The sequence below is a fragment of the Labrus bergylta genome, chromosome 16 (assembly GCF_963930695.1).
Source record: "Labrus bergylta chromosome 16, fLabBer1.1, whole genome shotgun sequence".
NCBI classification, from domain to species: Eukaryota; Metazoa; Chordata; class Actinopteri; order Labriformes; family Labridae; genus Labrus; species Labrus bergylta.
The window spans coordinates 5,727,559-5,746,869 of record NC_089210.1 but is presented as its reverse complement, the minus strand read 5'-3'; the positions used below and the strand labels follow the sequence as shown (position 1 = coordinate 5,746,869).

Genomic DNA, 19,311 nt, shown 5'->3' with positions numbered 1-19,311 from the left:
TCTTTCGTTCGTTTTGATTTAAAGGCTTGTACTTAAATGCTTGACATGTGTTTCTTAATAAATAGAAGTTCATGCCTGTGTATGTATGCATTTCTTTTCTAAACAAAAATGAAATGAAATGTTTTTAATGCGTATTCAACATTTAAAGAAACACACAAAGATCAAACACTTGAAGGCAGCTCGTTGTATCTCAACGTACAGTTTTCTTTTATTCTTGCGATGGCATGTATTTATAATTTCCTATGCAACAGTAGTAACAGATGCAGGGTTCCTTACCTTGACGCGGACATCCTGTTGCCTCTCTTTATGCTGCTGTCTTCTGTAACTTTACTGGGCTCTCTTCATTTTATCTGCGTGGCTAAAATGAAAATAGAGACTAGAGATCACACTTTATATTGAAAAGCTCAGTAGAAAAAAACTTCACATGACGCCCCTGTGTTTGGTTTCGTTTTCATCTCGTCACACCCACGTAGGCCTACATTCATAAGTGTCTTTCTTTTGTTGTGTACTGGGATGATCGTAAGTGTACCTGGTACCGTAACAACTCAGATTAAAGATCGATGATGGACTGTGTAGTTATATCTTCACATCTCGACACTCCAGTGAAGAGAGGAGCCAGAGCTGTCAGCAGCTGATTCCCACCTGGAGGCGAGATGGATCAGGTGGTGGGGCAGGCTGCCGGACAGACCTGGTAAACCTAAACGTGTCCTAAATCCACTTTGGTAATCCTTTAAAAGTCCCTTACTCTCTACATTAGATTTTAATCATTCATGTATCATTGTTTTCATAGTTCTTCCCTACACAAGATGTCAATACAATTGGTTTATGACTTTCTGCTGAACTTGAATCATTGCCTGGTTTGCATTTGGGGACAATTCATGACTCTTTCCAATGGGAGGGTAAACATCCCTCTTCCCATATCTTATTATTTTAAATAAATGTAAATATTTATTTGCCCCTATCACTTGATTTGATTAACAAACAGTCACTGACCTGATGTCTTCCATGGTGATGTTTTTCTATATTTATTCAAAGCTTGATACAGTTCTGTTAAATAAAGTCAACAACATATTGAATCATCATCCCTCTCATCCTGCAAAGCTTCTACATTTCTTTATATTGTTTTCCTCTCTTTCACTCCTTTCCTCATTACTCAAACTTTCGTGACTATGGAATTTAACAAATGTCCTTGCCAATAATTCTGCCTTTTCCTAAATGTATAGGCTATAACTACACTGTAATTGATCTGGATCTTCTCCCATGTTAAGTCTTTCATATCTCCACATCCTCTTCCTCCGCAGTAACAACATTTAATAGTAGGCCGACTGTTAAAAAAAAGTCAGTGGTCCTAATCCTCTTTCGTACATTTTGATCTAAAGGCTTGTGCTTAAAAGCTTGACATGTGTTTCTTAATAAATAGAAATAGTGAAGTTGATGCCTACGTATGTATGCATTTCTTTTCTAAACAAAAATTAAATTAAATGTTTTTTAGTTCTATTGTTTTTATTTATTATTTCATAGTTTTTGTATTAATCTAAAATGTGGAAAATAGTTAGAATAAAGAAAACCCCTTCCATTAGTATGTGTTCCCTAGAGACAGCTTACAGTAGTTATATTATCATAATATAGTGTTCTGTATTATTGATAATAATATATTACTATTATGGCCAAACTTTTGACTGGTAGTGTATATATATGAATAAAGGAAGAACAAAATGATGTGGAGTTCTCAGGGATTCTTTTTTTATTAAATAATTAGGTTTACAAAAACATGAAATGGTTATATGATCACAGGATATCAATTATGAGTATAACTTCACCTTTAATGAGCCCACACATTTAAGCGCTAAGGGCCCATTTATTCAAGTTCCCTTTGGAGAGACAATTCAACTGTATTGATTTCTCCTACAGACAACTGTCTAGTCTTCATAGAAAGATGGGCATCCTCAGCTGAGATCCACAGACTGCCCCAGGTCTTTCTCGGAGCTACACCAAAATGATCAAAACGAGTAAAAAAGTCTTTCTGTTGCATGTAGTGGTATTTATTCCTCTGAGCAGAGAATGAAGGCGTTCCAGTGGGTTTCAGAACCCGCCCACAATTTCTTCTGCTGTTGTACTTTCAATGATGTGTGTGTGTGTGTGTGTGTGTGAGAATAAGTTTAAATACATATTCATGAGCATGTGCAGACAGACTCACACGAGTTTCCCTGCACCTGTCACAATAGTCTTTCTCCTTTCCTAGTCTAAAAAAAGAGAGTTTATTCCTTTTAGATTTACAAGCGGATGACCATGTTGACACTAACAGTCTCCCTCCTATCCAAGGAGAAGATGCTGCATGAGCGGCCTCTGTTCTCATAAATGTATTAAGTTATGTCAATTTGAATGTTTTTTTGTTTTTTTTTCCTCCACCACCGAATGTCATAGTAATTGTTAGTCATATTAAAAAGTAGTCTGCAATATCAACCAACTTTTTTTCCACACATCAATTGCTTTTTCAAAGATGAATTGCGGCTTATACCAGGGGTTCACAAAGAGGGGGTCGGGAAACACGGAGGGGTACACTGTGAGGGGGGTTGCAAGATGCCTTCCAAAAACAAATTCAATTTGAAAATGAATCTGGCTCAGCAAAAGGTTAAAAGAAAATACATCATTCCCGAGAATAAAAGTGGCACTGAAAGTTGCTTAATGTCATAATAATTACATACATTCATCAAGTCTTCAGTTTAACAATGTTTGAGCCTGAACAGTAATCTTTAAGCAAAGTGCAATTATCATTTCTTTGTTGGATCATACATTAAATTAATATCAAATCTTATTGCTCAAGTTGCTAAAAAAAAAGAAAAAAGGCCAATCATACCTGAAGACTACTGTATTACACAATTTTTTCCTTCCTTTTCCATGTTTTCATTCTCTTCATCAGGGGGAATTTCCATTTCCGTTTGTTTTTGTTTCTTCATCTCCATCTCCATCTCCATCTCCATCTCCATCTTCAGCTCACTCTCCAACTCTGGATGAAATGGCGTTTCCAGGATAGCTTTGTTTTTCTCTGATTTCTGCAGACCTTCTATCAGGGAGTCGTGGATTTTCTGCCAGGCGTCGATCTCTGAGCGCCACAGTGCCGCTCTGGCTCTGATGAGCTGTGAGGCCTCGGTCTCGCTGCCTTTGGACAGACTGATGCTGTCTTTACAGATGAAGAAGACATCCATGCCGAGAAAAAGAGCATTCAGCCCGATGAGACCGACTCTAGCAGACTTGGTGAAGGCCAGAGGCCCTTTGATTGCTGCCTGTCCGATATCTGGGATGTCTGCGGCCACCTTTGGCACGTTCCGTAAAGCTTGACCAGCATCAACAAGTGCATCAACACCTCTTACAATGACACCACCTTTGACAAGCACCTTGCCCACTCCCAAGGCTACATCTATCTGACTTGCTTCCATTCTGGCGACAGTTTGATCGCTGACTTTCTTCAGACAATCCTGGAGAATCTGCAAATCCTTCATGAGCCCCTCGAAGACCTCAGTGGTTTTCTTTTGTTGTATACTGTTTACTCCTAACTCTGTCGCCGTAGTGACAACGCCATTGACCCCGCTGGTGACACTAAGCCCTATCCCAGTCATGGTAAGAGCCAGAGACACTCCAGCTGTTACAGGAATTAATGCTAAACCAATGATGGAAAGCACGCCTCCAATCGCCCCCACTGAGCTGCCCACCACACTGGAGATCTTTGCCCCCTTATTCATGGAGTCGAGCTGAACAGCAATCTCCTCCAGTCCATCTAGAGACTGCAGCAGGCGAGGTAGACAATCTCTGAACTCGTCGAGGAAGCCAGAGCAGTCATGAAACAAGTACACCAAAGAGAAGTGCTGGTTCATCCTGATGAAGAGAGAAAACAGGAAATGAATAAAAGGATATTTAACAAAATAATTCACAACTGTAACTGAGGTCCTCCCTCCTTGAACGCTTTAAAGCTCCTGTGAAGAGTTTTTAGGGCGCGGTCACACTGGCATTCTGTACCGTGCCCAAGCACGCTTCACCTCTAAAGTCCAGTTTGTTTGACCAGTGTGACCGCTCCATGCCGTGCTAAAGCACGGTACACTTACTTGGCCATGGCACGCTTTGGAGAGGTGTGCTTCGACACGGTACAGTTCATGCACGATCATAAGCAACGTTAACAGCAAAATATCACAACGGCAATATATTGTCAAACTGAAGCGAGGGGTACAGTTATCTAACTGAAGGTGCACAGTGTTGATATTAAAATGTTTTAATTAAGGAGCTTTAAATAAAGACGACTTCATTACTCATCATGGTGGTATTTAAGACATAAATAAGGGAAACATGAACAGTTTAGCTGACCAAAGAAGTTGACAGTGGGCTACAACAGTGTTGAAAAGATGAAGCCTGATATGAGGTTAACGTAACACCAAATGGCAGTGAATAAATACATTAATCCTGCATTTTACCTTTGAAGGCTCATTTTGTCATCTCCAATTAGTTAGATATCATCATGGATAATGATTTTCTTACAATTTATCAATTATTGCAGAATCGCTGTGTCATGATATCAACGTTATCTTGGGCCACCTATTGTGTATCCTGAGTATACCCTGACTGTATTACTTAAATGACCAGAATGCATACATATGGAATGATGCTGCTAACCTGATGTCATCCAGTTGATTGATGTAATAGAGCATCCTCTCCATGTCGTCTTCTGATAAATCCAAATCCAGGTCTACTGCAGATTTCTTGATCATGTTCAGGTCGAAGTCACTGAAAGTGCTTTTAAAGACACAGTTATATTCATTCACTGAAACCGACTTCTATTTAGAAATAAATTAAGATTTTCTTTTAAGGAATGACGGTTTACCTTTTCTCCAACAGTCCACAGATCCTCTGGGTGGTCTGGATGTATTTGTCCAGCTGATACGCCAGCACTTCCACATTCTGCAGTTTGGGCTGGAAGAAGACCATTGCATCTCTTTTAAACTCAACGAGCAGAGGGCAGACCAGCCGTGCGGCAGCGATCACCACCTGAACATGATCGAGGCCGACCCCCTCTGGCAGGTGTAACACCACCTGCCTCCCCTCCACGAACACATGAAGTGAGGTGACTGCCAGCTTCTCTACTGCATCCAGGAAACAGTGGAGCTTCTCCAGTTCCATCAGAGTGTCCTTCAGCACAGCAGCCAGCTCCTTCTCCAGCTCTTCCAACCTGCTCTTTGCGGTCACCTGTGTCACCTTGCTCTTCATGTACTCAAGAAAGGCTTTTCCTTTATTCTTTGACTGGCTGACATGGCTGATGTTTAGGTCGATGCGGTCAGCCCTGTCCTTGATGTCCATCATCATGTTTAACTCTGACTCCCTCTCTAGCATCCATTCAGGGGCCCTCTCACAGAATCCTCTCACTGTGTGGATGTGGATGAGGGTGTCTGCAGTGTAGCGCAACAAGGCCTTCTGGAGCTGCTTTCTGTATGAAAATAAAGGGAAACCAATCAACCCAGTGTAGTCTAGTTTTTTTTCCATGCATAACTTTTCTCTGATATCACCGGAAACCTGGGCACGCGCTATTTCAGGGCCTTTGTTTCGGTTTTAATTGCAGTTGCACAATATGTCCACCAGATGTCTACACTCATGCACTTTAACTTGTGTCAATACTGTCCATTAACCACTCTGTTTCTGCACAATCAAATTTAATCTTTCATATTTAATCTTCCTTTTTAAGACTAGTAATGCTTAGTTAAATCCTGGTTGTATATATTCACATTCTTAGTTTGGATATTTTTAGAACTTATTTACTTTGTATTTAATATTATATTATGTTTAGATTTGCAAACATTTTTTACTCATATTGGCCCTCACTTATCAATCTGGTGTAGAAACCAGCGCAGATTTGAGTGTAGAAATCATCGTACGACAGGGTCCACGTGGGACGTATGCGTATCTGGCTGATCACCTGATGCCGAATATAAAATACATTTTAGATATCTTATCTAACAGTAAATCTGTGAACCTCTATCTATCCGTCTTAACAAGCTCTGTTATAGTACGATCTAATTATTCTCCGACACAGACAGTCCACACTGAGTTGAAAATGTGCGTACACAAACTGAGACTTGGTGTGCCGAACTTTGCGTGGAAATGACCGTGGAATACACCCATTTTTCTGCCGTATGTACGTTTGATAAGTGAGGGCCATTGTGTGTTGGATAACCTGCTGCTGTAGCGCCACAATTTCCCAGTTTGGGCTCAATAAAGTAATTCTATACTATTCTATTCTATTCAAAGCGCATAAAAAAGTCACAGTGACAAAACTGTTCTCGCTGTTAAATGAGTTCAAAGTTTCAGAAGACATTATTCATGCTCTAATAAGGCAGCATTTGGGATATTGTAAAGCTATCAGTTGATTAAATTAAATCAGAAATAAAACCAACATTATTTACATTAAAAGCTGAAATTTAGGACATGATCTCCCACTGTTTATCGTCCTGAATAATAATCATTATTTATTTTTGATCCCGCGAGGGGAAAGTCGTTTTTACACTCTGTCTAGTAAACATGCTACACAAACATAGGCCGAAATACACACACATGCACAAACAGTCTGACCTACAACATAAATTAGGACGTTTAAGTCAGTGTGAAAAACAAACTCAAAAGGATCACGTACTGTAGGCTAGATGCATGTTGTGCACTGGGGGTTAAAAGAACAATAAAATGTTGCATCATTCTCGTCTGAACAACTTCACAATATTTTAAAAACAAAATTGATTGCGTATTCAACATTTAAAGAAACACACAAAAATCAAACACTTGAAGGAAGCTCGTTGTATCTCAACGTACAGTTTTCTTTTATTCTTGCGATGGCATGTATTTATAATTTCCTATGCAACAGAAGCCTAACAGATGCAGGGTTCCTTACCTTGACGGGGACATCCTGTTGCCTCTCTTTATGCTGCTGTCTTCTGTAACTTTACTGGGCTCTCTTCATTTTATCTGCGTGGCTAAAATGAAAATAGAGACTAGAGATCACACTTTTTATAGAAAAGCTCTGTAGAAAAAAACTTCACCTAACGCCCCTGTGTTTGGATTCTTTTTCTCTTTCTCTTTCTCTTTTTCTCACGAGATGGAGTCGCACCCACGTAGGTCTACATACCTGAGTCTTTGTTCGTAGCTCGATGGTCCAGTAAGTTCAGTTTTAATCATTCATGTTTTTATCATGTTTTGATCATCAGCTTTTGATTATCGCACATGCGCCGGCGTCTTTGTACGTCAGTCAGAGGCTTAGACAGTGTTCGGTATTTTATCTTGTTTTTATCATGTTTCGATCATCAGCTTTTTACATTACACTTATTGTAATGTATCTGTGAACCAACAGTCTAAGCCATCAGACTCTGGGATCATTTGTTTTTACCCCTCTGCTACCGCGTTCCCACGCTTTCACTCAGCAGTGCAGCTTGCATTTCAGCCTCTGTCTAAATCATAAGTATAACTATGCCTTGTAAAGACTGTGTACAACTGCAGAAAGCCAACCAAAATATAACTAACCTCAAAGAAGACATCCAACGAACTTTTCTGAAATCAGTAAACAAAATGTTTGACATCTCTGGACCTATTCCCACTTTTTGCCGTGGTATTGGACGTTTCAGCAGGCTGCTCAGTCTGAACCTAAAAAAAAAAAAAAAAACCTAAACCAAAATCTCAACCCTGGCTCACTGACACAACTAGAGCTTTAAGGAGCGATTGCCGTAAAGCCGAGAGGAAACAGAAGCATATATTTACTATGATATCTTAAAGGACCAGCTGTTAAGGTACCAGCAAGCAGTTAAGGCAGCAAGAGCAAAACATTTCTCTGACATTATTTCAAAGACCTACCATAACCCTAAGGTCCTCTTTAGTACCATAAACTCTCTCATCTGTCCGTCTACCAGAATCACCCAAGGTGTGCCGTTAAGTAAATGTGAGAACTTCTTGAAGTTCTTCACTGGTAAAGTTGAAAGCATTCGAAACAGCATTCAAGTACCAACGATGGATGTTTCTGTCTCTCTTATTCGCTCCGCCCAGTTGAACTGGTTTGAGCCCATCTCCCTAGCCTCACTTAAAGAAACTGTTTTTAACATGAAATCTACAACCTGCCCGCATGACATAGTTCCTACTCGTCTTGTTAAGGAGGCCTTTGACTCCATTGGGCCAAGTATCCTCTCAATTGTAAACAGCTCCTTGGCATTCGGCAAAGTCCCATCCTGTCTTAAACATGCTGTGGTGCAGCCTCTGTTAAAGAAACCAAACCTGGACCCCTTACTGCTTTGTAATTACCGACCCATCTCAAAACTACCTTTCCTCTCCAAAATACTAGAAAAGGTTGTTCTGCACAAACTTTTGCCCTACCTTCACCAAAATAATATACTTGATAAATTTCAGTCAGGTTTCAGGGTAGCTCACAGTACTGAGTCTGCCTTACTAAAAGTCCATAATGATCTCCTCCTCACAGTCGATTCAGGACACTGTGCTGTCCTGGTTTTATTGGACTTGAGTGCCGCTTTTGATACCGTCGATCACGCCACTCTAATTGATCGCCTTCAGCATACGGTTGGTGTTGGAGGCTCCGCCCTGAATTGGTTCATCTCCTATTTAAAAAATAGAACGTTCTAAGTGAACATAGGCAATTCCTCTTCCTCTACAGCCAATCTGTCCTGCGGGGTCCCTCAAGGCTCCATCCTAGGCCCTATTCTTTTCTCCATTTACATGCTCCCGCTTGGAAAAATCATGGAAAAGCACAACATTTCTTATCACTGTTACGCAGATGATACCCAACTATACCTACCCATAAACCCAAAAAATCAATCAGACTTCAATTCTCTTACACAGTGCCTGGAAGACATCAAATGCTGGATGGCCCATAATCTCTAACAGCTGAATGAGAACAAAACTGAAGTGATTCTTTTTGGCCCCTCTGAAGCCATATAACAGGTCCAAAGCAGCTTAGGTCATCTTTCCTCCCTCATCAAGCCACACGCTAAGAACCTTGGAGTAATATTTGATTCCGCCTTCACATTTGAATACCAGATCAAATCAGTAGTTAAAACCAGTTTCTTTCAGCTAAGAACCATCTCAAAACTTAAACCTATCCTCTCCTTTTATGATTTAGAAATAATAATCCACGCTTTCATCTCGTCCCGTCTCGATTACTGTAACTCCCTGTACTCTGGGATCAGCCAGTCATTCCTATCGTGACTGCAACTGGTTCAAAATGCTGCAGCCAGGCTGCTTACTGGCTCACGTAAAAGGGAGCATATCAGCCCTGAATTGGCAGGAGACGGTTTAGGGTGGATGTGCTAAGTGGGGTGAAAAGAGCATTACAATAATCAATACGAGATGAGACAAAGGCGTGCAAAATCATTTCAAGTTCTGTGAAAGACACTAATGTTCTCAGCTTACTGATATTTCTTAAATGAAAAAAGCATGATTTGGTTAGCTGTTTAACATGGCTGTCTAATGATAAAGAAGAATTGATAATTACTCCCAGAATACGGAGGTTGGTGCAAACAGCAGAGGAGAGGGGCCCAATTTGCATGATTGTTGAAACATACTTGTCTTGGGCAATAACTAGGACTTCTGTTTTTTCTGCATTTAGTTGTAGGAAATTATGAGTTGCCCAGTCGTTGATAGTATTTATACAGTCTTGGAGCCTGGACAATGTAGAGGCTTTGCTCGGTTTAAATGAAAATTGCAGTTGTATATCATCTGCATATAGATGATATGCAATATTAAAACTTTGTATAATCTTTCCTAGGGGAAGCAGATCGAGAAAGAACAACAGAGGTCCCAGGACTGAGCCTTGCGGGACTCCACACGATAAAGGAGAGGAGTCAGACATAAACTCCCCAACAGACAGTGAAGGTCCTTTCACTTAGATACGAAGAGAACCAGTCCAGAGCTGTACCTGATATTCCCACCCAGTCATGTAGTGTCTTTATGAGGTTAGGGTGGTCAACCGTATCAAAGGCGGAGCTGAGGTCAAGAAGAAACAACACTGAACAATCACCTCCATCAGCAGACATTAAAATATCATTGGAGACTCTTAATAAAGCGGTTTCAGTGGAATGCCCTTTCCGGAACCCTGACTGGAATCTGTCATAGATGTTATGTTCACCAACACAGCAGTGAGTTGATTGGCCACAACTTTTTCCAATATTTTGGACATAAATGGCAACTTTGAAATTTGCCTATAGTTCATAGGCAGTGCTGGGTCTAAATTTGGTTTCTTTAAGATGGGCTGAATCGTTGCATGTTTAAAATAAGTAGGGAAACATCCTGTAAGCAATGAGGAATTTACAATGGATAAAACAGCTGGACCAAAAGTAGGTAAAAGTTTTAAAAACAGTGAAGGTGGTAAGACATCCAAGGAGCTATTAGTCAGCTTTGTTTTCATTGTCAAATCCATAAGATCCTCAAAGCTAACAAGGTGGAAGGAGTCCAAGACAGTAGGGGTAGCAGAGGAGCTATCTCTAGGTGGGTGAGCGTTCGCCTGCATATTGGACCTTATAGCCAATACCTAATCAACAAAGAAGGAGAGGAACTTATTGCAGTCATTAGTTGAACAGCATGGTAAGGTGGATGGAGATGGTGAGACAATATTGTTGATTGTGTCAAATAAAACTTCTGGATTCCTTCTAGAGGAAGAGATTAAAGTGCCAAAGTAAGCAGTTCTGGCTTCCTGTACTGCTTCATTAAAAGAATGCCGCAAATCTTTGAGATAAAGGCAATGTACCTCTAGTCCAGTGGATTTCCATAGTCATTCAGACTTGTGACATTGCTGTCTCAGGCAGCGGACAGCATTGGTCATCCATGGGTAAATGTTAGGAATGGCCTTAGTCCTCGTCTTTAAAAGGTGCCACTGTGTCCAGTAAAGTGGCACAATGAAAATTAAAAGATTGTAATAAAAGGTCAGTATTGTTTAGGTGTGAATGACAATCCCAATCATATTGTGCTAAGAACTGATCGGCTGTATCTGTTGTAATGATGCGGGAGGATCAATGGTTAAACAAAGATCAAAGAAAATACTTCTATGGTCACTGATCAGTAGGCCTTCACATCGGACATGGTTGACATCTATCCCTAGAGAAAAAAAAAGCTCCAAGGTGTGGCCTTTTATGTGCTTGGGGCCTACAACATGTTGTTTGAGGTTAAAAGAGTCTGTAATATTGAGAAATTCAGTGGCTGCAGAATTGGAAACATCATCAATATGCAGGTTAAAATCCCCAGCTAAAAGTATTCTGTCCAGTTTAATACAAGATGTTAAAAAGTCAGTGAACTCAGTTAAAAATTGTCCTGCTTGACCAGGAGGTCGGTAAATTAAAATAAAATAAAAGGGATTGATCCTTCCAATTTTGGTAAGTTGTAGTTCAAAAGGTGTTGAAATGATCTGTGCTCACCAATTGACATGATAATGTGTTTTTCCAAACAACAGCGAGACCTCCCCCATGGCCAGACAAACGTGGGGACACAAGAACGGTACAGTCACTGGGGCATAGTTCATTTAAATTAACATATTCCATATCCCTCTGCCATGTCTCAGTTAGGAGTAGAAAAGACAAATCTTCTCTTGAAAATAGGTCATTTAAAATATGTGACTTATTTGCTACTGAGCGGGCATTGATCAAACACATTTTAATAGAGTCTGTGTTAGGAGCTTTAAAAGCTTTGGGGGAGCGAGAAATTAGTCGGATCACTTGCCCACGATGGTGATCCTGACAATCACGAAGGCGTGAGTGGTTGTAAGTGATTCTGACTGGGATGGCCATGGGAAGAGTAGCAGCCCCACCTAACCTCAAGAGTTGAAGAAACGGGTATGCCTTGTTATGGAGTCCCCAACAATCAGTGTGTGGTTGGAGCAAAGAGGGGGCGAAGAGATGATGTTTGTGGGCCGCGGCGATTGTCGTCGGCATCCGGACCCGGTGTCCAGACGGACGGGAGCTGTGCAGGAGCCGTGGTGTTGCTGGTTGTGGTATGTTCTGCCGGCACAGAGCGAGGCAGCCCTCCGGAGCGCCTGAGAACGGCATCCTTTAGCATATTCCGACGAGCAGATGCGGTTGCAGAGGATGATTGCCGCAATGAGGGTTGTTGATGCAGCTCTCCGGTGGTGGTGCAGCCGGTTTATCCACTCCTTGCCGCCACAAGCGGCAGAAAGGAGATGGTGTCGGCAGGAGATGCCCTCAGGGACGGAGCAGCTGTGGCTTGAGTCGGTCGGGCCGGAGAAACAAGGGCAGCGTAGCGGTTTGAGAGGCTTACCCGAGGAGGAGAGGCTGACCTGTCCGAGCCTTTGTTATGGCCCCGGACAAGCACCTCGGACCAGAAGGAATGTTGGTTCAGGGTGGAACAAGAGGATGGCCGCGGGCCAAGTACAGGGTCCCAAACAGCTGTGTCCTGGAGAGCAGTTGTTAAAGAAGCAATCTGTTTTGACTGCCCGGAGGCTACATCCATGAAACTGGACAGGAGGGAATTTTTGTTCTTCAATTCGTCGGATAGTCATCGGACATCTTCTCTCAGGTCAGCAATTTTTTTATTTGCCTTTTTCAGTAAAGAGCCCTCCTCATAGGTCTCGCTCGGCATTGTGGTGGTGATTATCCAAGCAACCGAGCTAAAGGTAGGCTACGGTAACTTTAGCTGAGTATGTTCTTTTTGTTTGAGGAACAGTGGTTTCAGGCTTTTGTAGTTGTGTAGGCTTGTGATGTGTGTTTCTGTCCGCAAAAGTCCATAAAAGCAGCACAACTTTACAGATCACAGTTAAAGGCATCCGGCTAGCCTAGCCTCCAGGCTAAAAACAATACAGCTACAGTCCGTAGTAGCTGATAGAACGAGTAACTTTGATCCCTTAGATAAAAGCAGCCAACTAAAAGTGAGTTTTAAAACAGGTTACATTTTTCACAGCATTTCTCACCGAAAACTCAATCAGCCGGCGTGTGTGACTTCAGCAGGCATGAGTGACCTGCTTCCGGCATGTGATCATCCGACAAAGAGTTTGCCTTACTTTACATAGACCCAATCCAACACAAAGCCTAAACTCCTGTCAAAAGGTACTTGACTTGACATCAAGCCTTCAAGCGAGCTCAATGCTGCCCTCTGCTGTTAAAAACTAAAACTGCAGCATGATTTCCTTTTTAAAAACAAAGCATGCCTGAAACTGTTCGTTACATATGTGAAACGGGTGATGGCATTATGTAATAATCTGGAACTTTAACTTCCTCTTTTCGTATTATATGCAATAAAAAAAATGACTTGTATGCATCTGTGCACAGACTGAGTGTTTTACTCACGCTTCCTGCATGCAGAACGACACCATGGCCTCAAAGTCTGTAATGGCTGTTTTGTCACTCTCCTTTTCCGCGCCCCGTTTCGCCTGTAGACAAGTTTGCAGAATGTTCACACACCTTGAAATGTCACGAGTTTATAATCATCACTAGGAGCTCCTCATGTTGCATTGTTTTCGAACCTGTTTGCGTCTGACTTCCTTGCGAATGAGAAAGTTGAGCTGCTCCTTATCTTTCGGTGAGTAGTAGGTGCGACAGGAGGAGGGCAGCCCGTCTCGTCCAGCTCGCCCGGACTCTTGGTAATAACTGGCCAGGGACTTTGCCAGGTTCCAATGAGCGACAAACCTGCAGAAGAACACAAACATTCACTCATGCAGACTGCAGAACTTCTTTTTTTTTTCTTTTTTTTTGAAGCAGCAGCATGATAAACAGAAGCGTCCTTTCTGACCTGACATTGGCCTTGTCTACTCCCATACCAAAGCTGATGGTGGCTACAATAACCAGCACTTTCCCCTGCATCCACTCATTCTGAGCTTCTGTTCGATCTGCCGTCTTCAGACCTACAAAAAAAACAAAAAACAATAACAAGCATCTGAGCAAAGATCTTGGTAGTTTTTTATATATATATAATCAGGCAAAATGACATTGAAGAACTGTTCTGACATGAAGAACTGTTCTGACCTGCATGATAAGGCTTGGACAACACTCCGAGCTTGGTCAGCTGGTGCGCCACGGTTTCACAGCCGTCTCTGGTCCGACAGTACACAATCCCACAACCCTGTTCACACATATGACACACAGAAGGATGAAGACGTCGGGCTCTAAATGAGGATTACTGGCTCGGGAAAATATGGGTACGAACTTAAAACGATTTCATTGTTCCAGCAGCAGCGGGTTCGTATCCGACCTCTGCCCTTCGCTGCTTGTCAACCACTCCCCCACCCCCACACATTCTCTGCTCCCAACATTTCCTGTCTCTCATCAGCTCTCCTTTCCAGTAAAGGCAAAAGTGCCTTAAGATTACATCTTGAAATCGGGTTGCTCAAAAGAAAAAAGGCTCTAACTGTATCAGCATACAGGTTGGTTTAAAACACTTTGGAAGCTGTATGTCCTGAAAATTTGGTATCAACTGGGCTCAAATGAAAAAAAACACCAAATGTTAGGTCTTTCATTTTATACATGGAAACTAGTTTGGCTCAGTCAGAGTAGCCGTCCTTGATGTATGAGCTGCAGGTTCAGGTGATGCTCGTCTACCCCTCTCTTTCATACACACATTTACTGTGTGTATGAAAGCTTTCCTACCAATAAAGGCAAAGGCCAGAAAATAGTCTTTGAACACACCATCCCAAAGACTCAGACTCCACCCACCTGTCCATTAGTGCTGTCATCCAGTGCCTTCGTAATAAAGGCGTGAAGGTGAGCGTAGGGGTTTGGCAGCATCTCCCTGAAGATCACATCATAGTTCAAGTTACTCCGGAAGACAGGTGTGACGAAAGACAGCGGTGATCGCAGCCTCAGGGATTTAATAATGTCCTCCAGTACATTCTTCGGCGCCGTGGCAGTCAGGGCCAAACAGGGAACCCCCGCCAAGCGGGCACGCAGCTCGCCCAGTTTGAGGTAGTCAGGCCTGAAATCGTGTCCCCACTGGGAGACACAGTGAGCCTCGTCCACGGCCAGGTAAGACAGGAGGCCACGGGAACACAGGTCTGTGAGACAGGGCTGGAAGGAGGGAGAGGCCACCATTTCTGGAGTGATGTAGAGCAGCTTCAGCTTGGGGCTGCTGCTCCCTAAATCAGCCAGGATGAGGCGTCGCTCGCCCACAGGAAGCTTGGAGTTGATGGAGCAGGCGGGGATGTTCAGACTCTTCAGGCGGTCTACTTGGTCCTGTGGAGAAACAAAGGTTGTCAAACTTTTTGATACATTGGAACAATCTCTGCCAAGTCAATTATCCACAGCATCGAAAAATGTCAGTAGTTTTTAAAAACAGATACGGATCTTTGTTCATTTTTTAATCCAAGGTCTGTTTAATTGGATTATGAGTAGATTTGAGTAGTAAAAACTTAAATTAAAAAATAAAGGAGTCAAAAGGACAGTGGATAGAGTTAGAAGTCAGGGAGAGAGAGAGTGAGGAATGACATACAGGAAATTCTCTTTACTGGCAGGTCTTCCTACAGTCACTATCAAACCCCTGCAGATGATACAAAATGCAGCAGCACGACTGATCTTCAACCTTCCTAAAAGAGCACATGTCACTCCGCTGTTCATCTCCCTACACTGGCTCCCAGTTTCTGCTCACATCTAATTTAAAACTCTGCTGCTCGCTCACAAAACAGCAACAAAAACGTCTCCTCCTTACTTTAACTCTCTCATCCAGGTCTACACTCCCTCCCGCCTACTACGCTCTGCCAATGAAAGGCGTCTGATCCAACCTTCACAACAGGGTCCTAAGACGCTGACTAGACTCTTCTCCTCTGTCGCCCCCCGGTGGTGGAATGAACTTCCAAACTCCATTCGATCTGCAGAGTCCCTCTGCACCTTTAAGAAAAAGCTAAAGACCCAGCTCTTTCATGAATACCTACTAACTTAATGATGATGGTCTCCATATTATTGATGATGATGATGGTAATGACGATGGTTTTTGTTTGATAACGACGACTTATAAGATGGTTTCTATACTGATTAGAGCTCTCAAGAACTGCCCTCAATGTTGTGCTTTGCCTCTGGTCACTTCCTGTCAGCACCTGTGTGTCCAATCAGACTCAAAGCTGATCGTTTGCTCTTACTGACATTGTTCCCTTTTTTTCTAGATCCTTGCTTGTGTTGTTCTTCCTCTCTGATGTACGTCACTTTGGATAAAAGAGTCTGCTCAGTGAATTGTAGAATTGTAGGAAAGGAGCCACAGGTTGGATTTGAACCTGGGCCGCCCTCTTGGAGGACTGTAGCCTCTATTTTGGGGGGGGCGCACTAACCACTAGGACACTGGCACCCAATCATCCACTTTGTTTTTCTTTTTTTTAAAGTTCATTAAACTGGGGCATAAAGGTTAGTGTGACCTGTGGCTCCTTTCCCACATGTCATTACACTCAGGCCCTTTCTGAATAGTCACAGTTCAGTATGCAGTACTTTTCAGGATGGAGTTTCAGTATACTGAACTCTCGTGGTCATTCAGTATGTATTTTTTGGGTCCACCTCAGTATACTGAACATTTCAGTGTGGATATTAACTTCCAGGTTTCATGCAGTATAGATCAGATATGTGCTTTCAGGAAATGAATTGTGTTTTACCCACAATGCTGTGCGAAATTAAACGTAAATCATCACGTCGCGTTCACCTCCACATCAAAACAAACGAGCGTGGATTAATTGAATCAATTTTTAATCTAGAGTTAAAGTCCCGACTGAAATCACTACTTTAAATTAACAACAGAAAATAAAACAAATATCTGCATTATTATAAAACCTTTCCTCCTCTATTTAAATAATGATTTAACTATTTAAATGTGTCTTTATTGATTTATTCTATTTTATATTCTGTATATTTCTGTCTTTCATTTGTACTTTTCTTTATGTACTGTATGTTATTTAGTTATTTAATCTGCCTTTTACTTGATTTTCATTGTGATATTGTTTTTTTTTTACCTGACTGTATATGAACATTACTGTTCTTGAATAAAGCTAAACAAAAAAAAAACAAAAAAACAGGTGGATGCGGCCGGTTTGGGAAACATAAATGATGTCACTTCCTTACTGAATGAATCAGAAGAAGTAGGAACAAATATCTGCCTACTGTGCGCGCCTCCTGAATAGTAGGTACTAAACAGTATACAGTACAGATAGTAGGTACTGACTACTGACAGACTGAGTAGGTACTATGTAATTCGGATACAGCCTCTGTGTCCCTGATTTCTGACTCTATCCACTGTTTGCTTTTTACTGCACATTGCACAAGTTTACTTTTTCTTTACATTTTATTTGATTTTATTTACCATTTTGCACAATTTAGAATTTATTACTGTAACTATTATTTATCACCTCATTTTATTTCATCTACTTTACCTTATCTTGTTTTTACCTTATTTTGGTTGTATTGCACCGCGGCACGGAGACAAGCGCAATTTCGATTCCACTGTGTGTCTGGCATATTTTTGAAACTGACAATAAAGTTGACTTTTTCTTTTTTTTTTTTTTCACTCCTTTATTTCTGAATTCAACTTTTTACTCCTGGCATTAGGCCTCCAGTGTTTACCTTTATTCATCAGGAGGACCAGGACACTGAAGATCTGTAAAAGAAATGTGTATACCTTTGCACAACCACACAGCTTTGTAACACACATCACTCACAAAAACTTTAAGTTTGAATGATTGAAGATAAATCAAGATTTAGTCCGAGTGAGAGATCCTAACTGTAGTCCTGACACCATTCATTCCATTTTCTTCCCAACTGTATTGTTTTTTTTGTTTTTTTTTGTTATATTCCCAGCCTTTATAACATTAGACTTCAGAAGTGTAACTGATGGTGTGTTTGGAGGGTTTTCAAAGAGAGACTGACCTGAATGAGAGCGATTAGAGGAGATATAACCAGAGTAATTCCTTCAGCCAGCACAGCAGGCAGCTGGTAGCAGATCGACTTTCCTGCTCCAGTCGGCATGCACACGAACACATCCTTGTCACCTGCAGGGGAAACAACACAGGTCACCATTAACAACATAATGTAGAGCATTCTTTACCTGGAGAAGTGAAACTAAACCTCATATTTACACGTCTGTTCCTCCACTTCACGTCTGCTAATTAGCATAGCTTTAAATAAGATACAACAGTAATGTTAAATAACGTGTTCGCTGTCTTACCTCTGATGACCGCATTGACGACATCTTCCTGTGTCTTCGAGCGAAATTTCTCAAACCCAAAGTGTCTTTTTAAAGCTTCTGTTAAACTTGTTGTCATCGTTCTTCGTCTCTTCGTGTAAAACCTCTCTCTGCGCTCTGGCGTCGCACGTCGATGTCGTCATGACGTTCGTGACCCCAAACTCAGAGACTGGAAATAATGGTTTCGTTTTCTGAGTCTCGAGAAAAGTATATTTAAAATCATATAAGTGTTACAACCCCGCTTTACTCCTCAACACTGACTGACTTTTAGAATTCTGATCTTAATCTCAGACAAATCTCTCGACAAAAAAGTCAACCATAATAAATCATTATAATGAGTCTTTTTTTATGATTTTGATGTCTTGTAAAAAACAATTCTTCCATAAGTAGACAATGATTCTGATATGGTTGTACTTAGTACCTCCTAGACTACATGCACAGGTACTATGAAGTACTTTTACTGTGTACTTTTTGAGAAATCCACTGTCAAAGTCCCTTATAAATCACTATAATGAGTCTTTTTTTATGATTTTGATGTCTTGTAAAAAACAATTCTTCCATAAGTACACAATGATTCTGATATGGTTGTACTTGGTACTTCCTAGACTACATGCACAGGTACTATGAAGTACTTTTACTGTGTACTTTTTGAGAAATCCATTGTCAAAGTCTATAATAAATCACTATAATGACTCCTTTTTAAGACTTTGATGTCTTGTAAAAAACAATTCTTCCATAAGTACACAATGAATCTGATATGGTTGTACTTAGTACTTCCTAGACTACATGCACAGGTACTATGAAGTACTTTTACTGTGTACTTTTTGAGAAATCCACTGTCAAAGTCCCTTATAAATCACTATAAGACTCATTAATCATACATTTAGGGGCGGCTCACTTCACCATGTAAAAGTGAGGAGCAGCGGGCTTGACCGCAGTAAAAAAAAGTCAGTGGTCCTAATCCTCTTTCATACATTTTGATCTAAAGGCTTGTGCTTAAAAGCTTGACATGTGTTTCTTAATAAATAGAAATAGTGAAGTTGATGCCTACGTATGTATGCATTTCTTTTCTAAACAAAAATTAAATTAAATGTTTTTTTTTAGTTTTATTGTTTTTATTTATTGTTTTATAGTTTT

The 19,311-nt window shown here is 41.1% G+C and overlaps 1 protein-coding gene and 1 pseudogene across 4 annotated transcripts; both read right to left on the bottom strand.

The window, feature by feature from the left end:
* Positions 1–1,721: 1,721 nt before the first annotated feature.
* On the bottom strand, positions 1,722–6,713 carry LOC109978090 (uncharacterized; annotated as a pseudogene).
* On the bottom strand, positions 5,331–18,301 carry LOC110001855 (ATP-dependent DNA helicase Q5). Of its 4 annotated transcripts, none has more exons than XM_065965011.1 (9): positions 18,157–18,301; positions 17,859–17,980; positions 14,679–15,194; positions 13,992–14,088; positions 13,759–13,870; positions 13,493–13,655; positions 13,317–13,399; positions 6,923–7,004; positions 5,331–5,470 (listed from the first exon to the last, which is right to left on the bottom strand). In XM_065965011.1, the coding sequence occupies exons 1-8, from the start codon at positions 18,251–18,253 to the stop codon at positions 6,974–6,976; spliced, it is 1,221 nt and encodes a 406-aa protein (XP_065821083.1). In that variant the 5' UTR covers positions 18,254–18,301; the 3' UTR covers positions 5,331–5,470; positions 6,923–6,973. The 4 variants fall into 4 exon arrangements, with proteins under 4 accessions (XP_065821083.1, XP_065821084.1, XP_065821082.1 ...); XM_065965012.1 differs by having other exon boundaries at positions 13,787–13,870; XM_065965010.1 differs by lacking the exon at positions 5,331–5,470 and having other exon boundaries at positions 6,967–7,668.
* Positions 18,302–19,311: the final 1,010 nt, after the last annotated feature.

Coding starts and splice junctions, on each gene's coding strand:
- LOC110001855 (XM_065965010.1), bottom strand. CDS start 18,253: ATGACAACAAGTTTAACAGAAGCTTTAAAAAGACACTTTGGGTTTGAG. Junction 17,981..18,156: donor CGTCAATGCGGTCATCAGAG/GTAAGACAGCGA, acceptor TTTCCCCTGCAG/GTGACAAGGATGTGTTCGTG. Junction 13,656..13,758: donor GTAGACAAGGCCAATGTCAG/GTCAGAAAGGAC, acceptor GTTCTTCTGCAG/GTTTGTCGCTCATTGGAACC.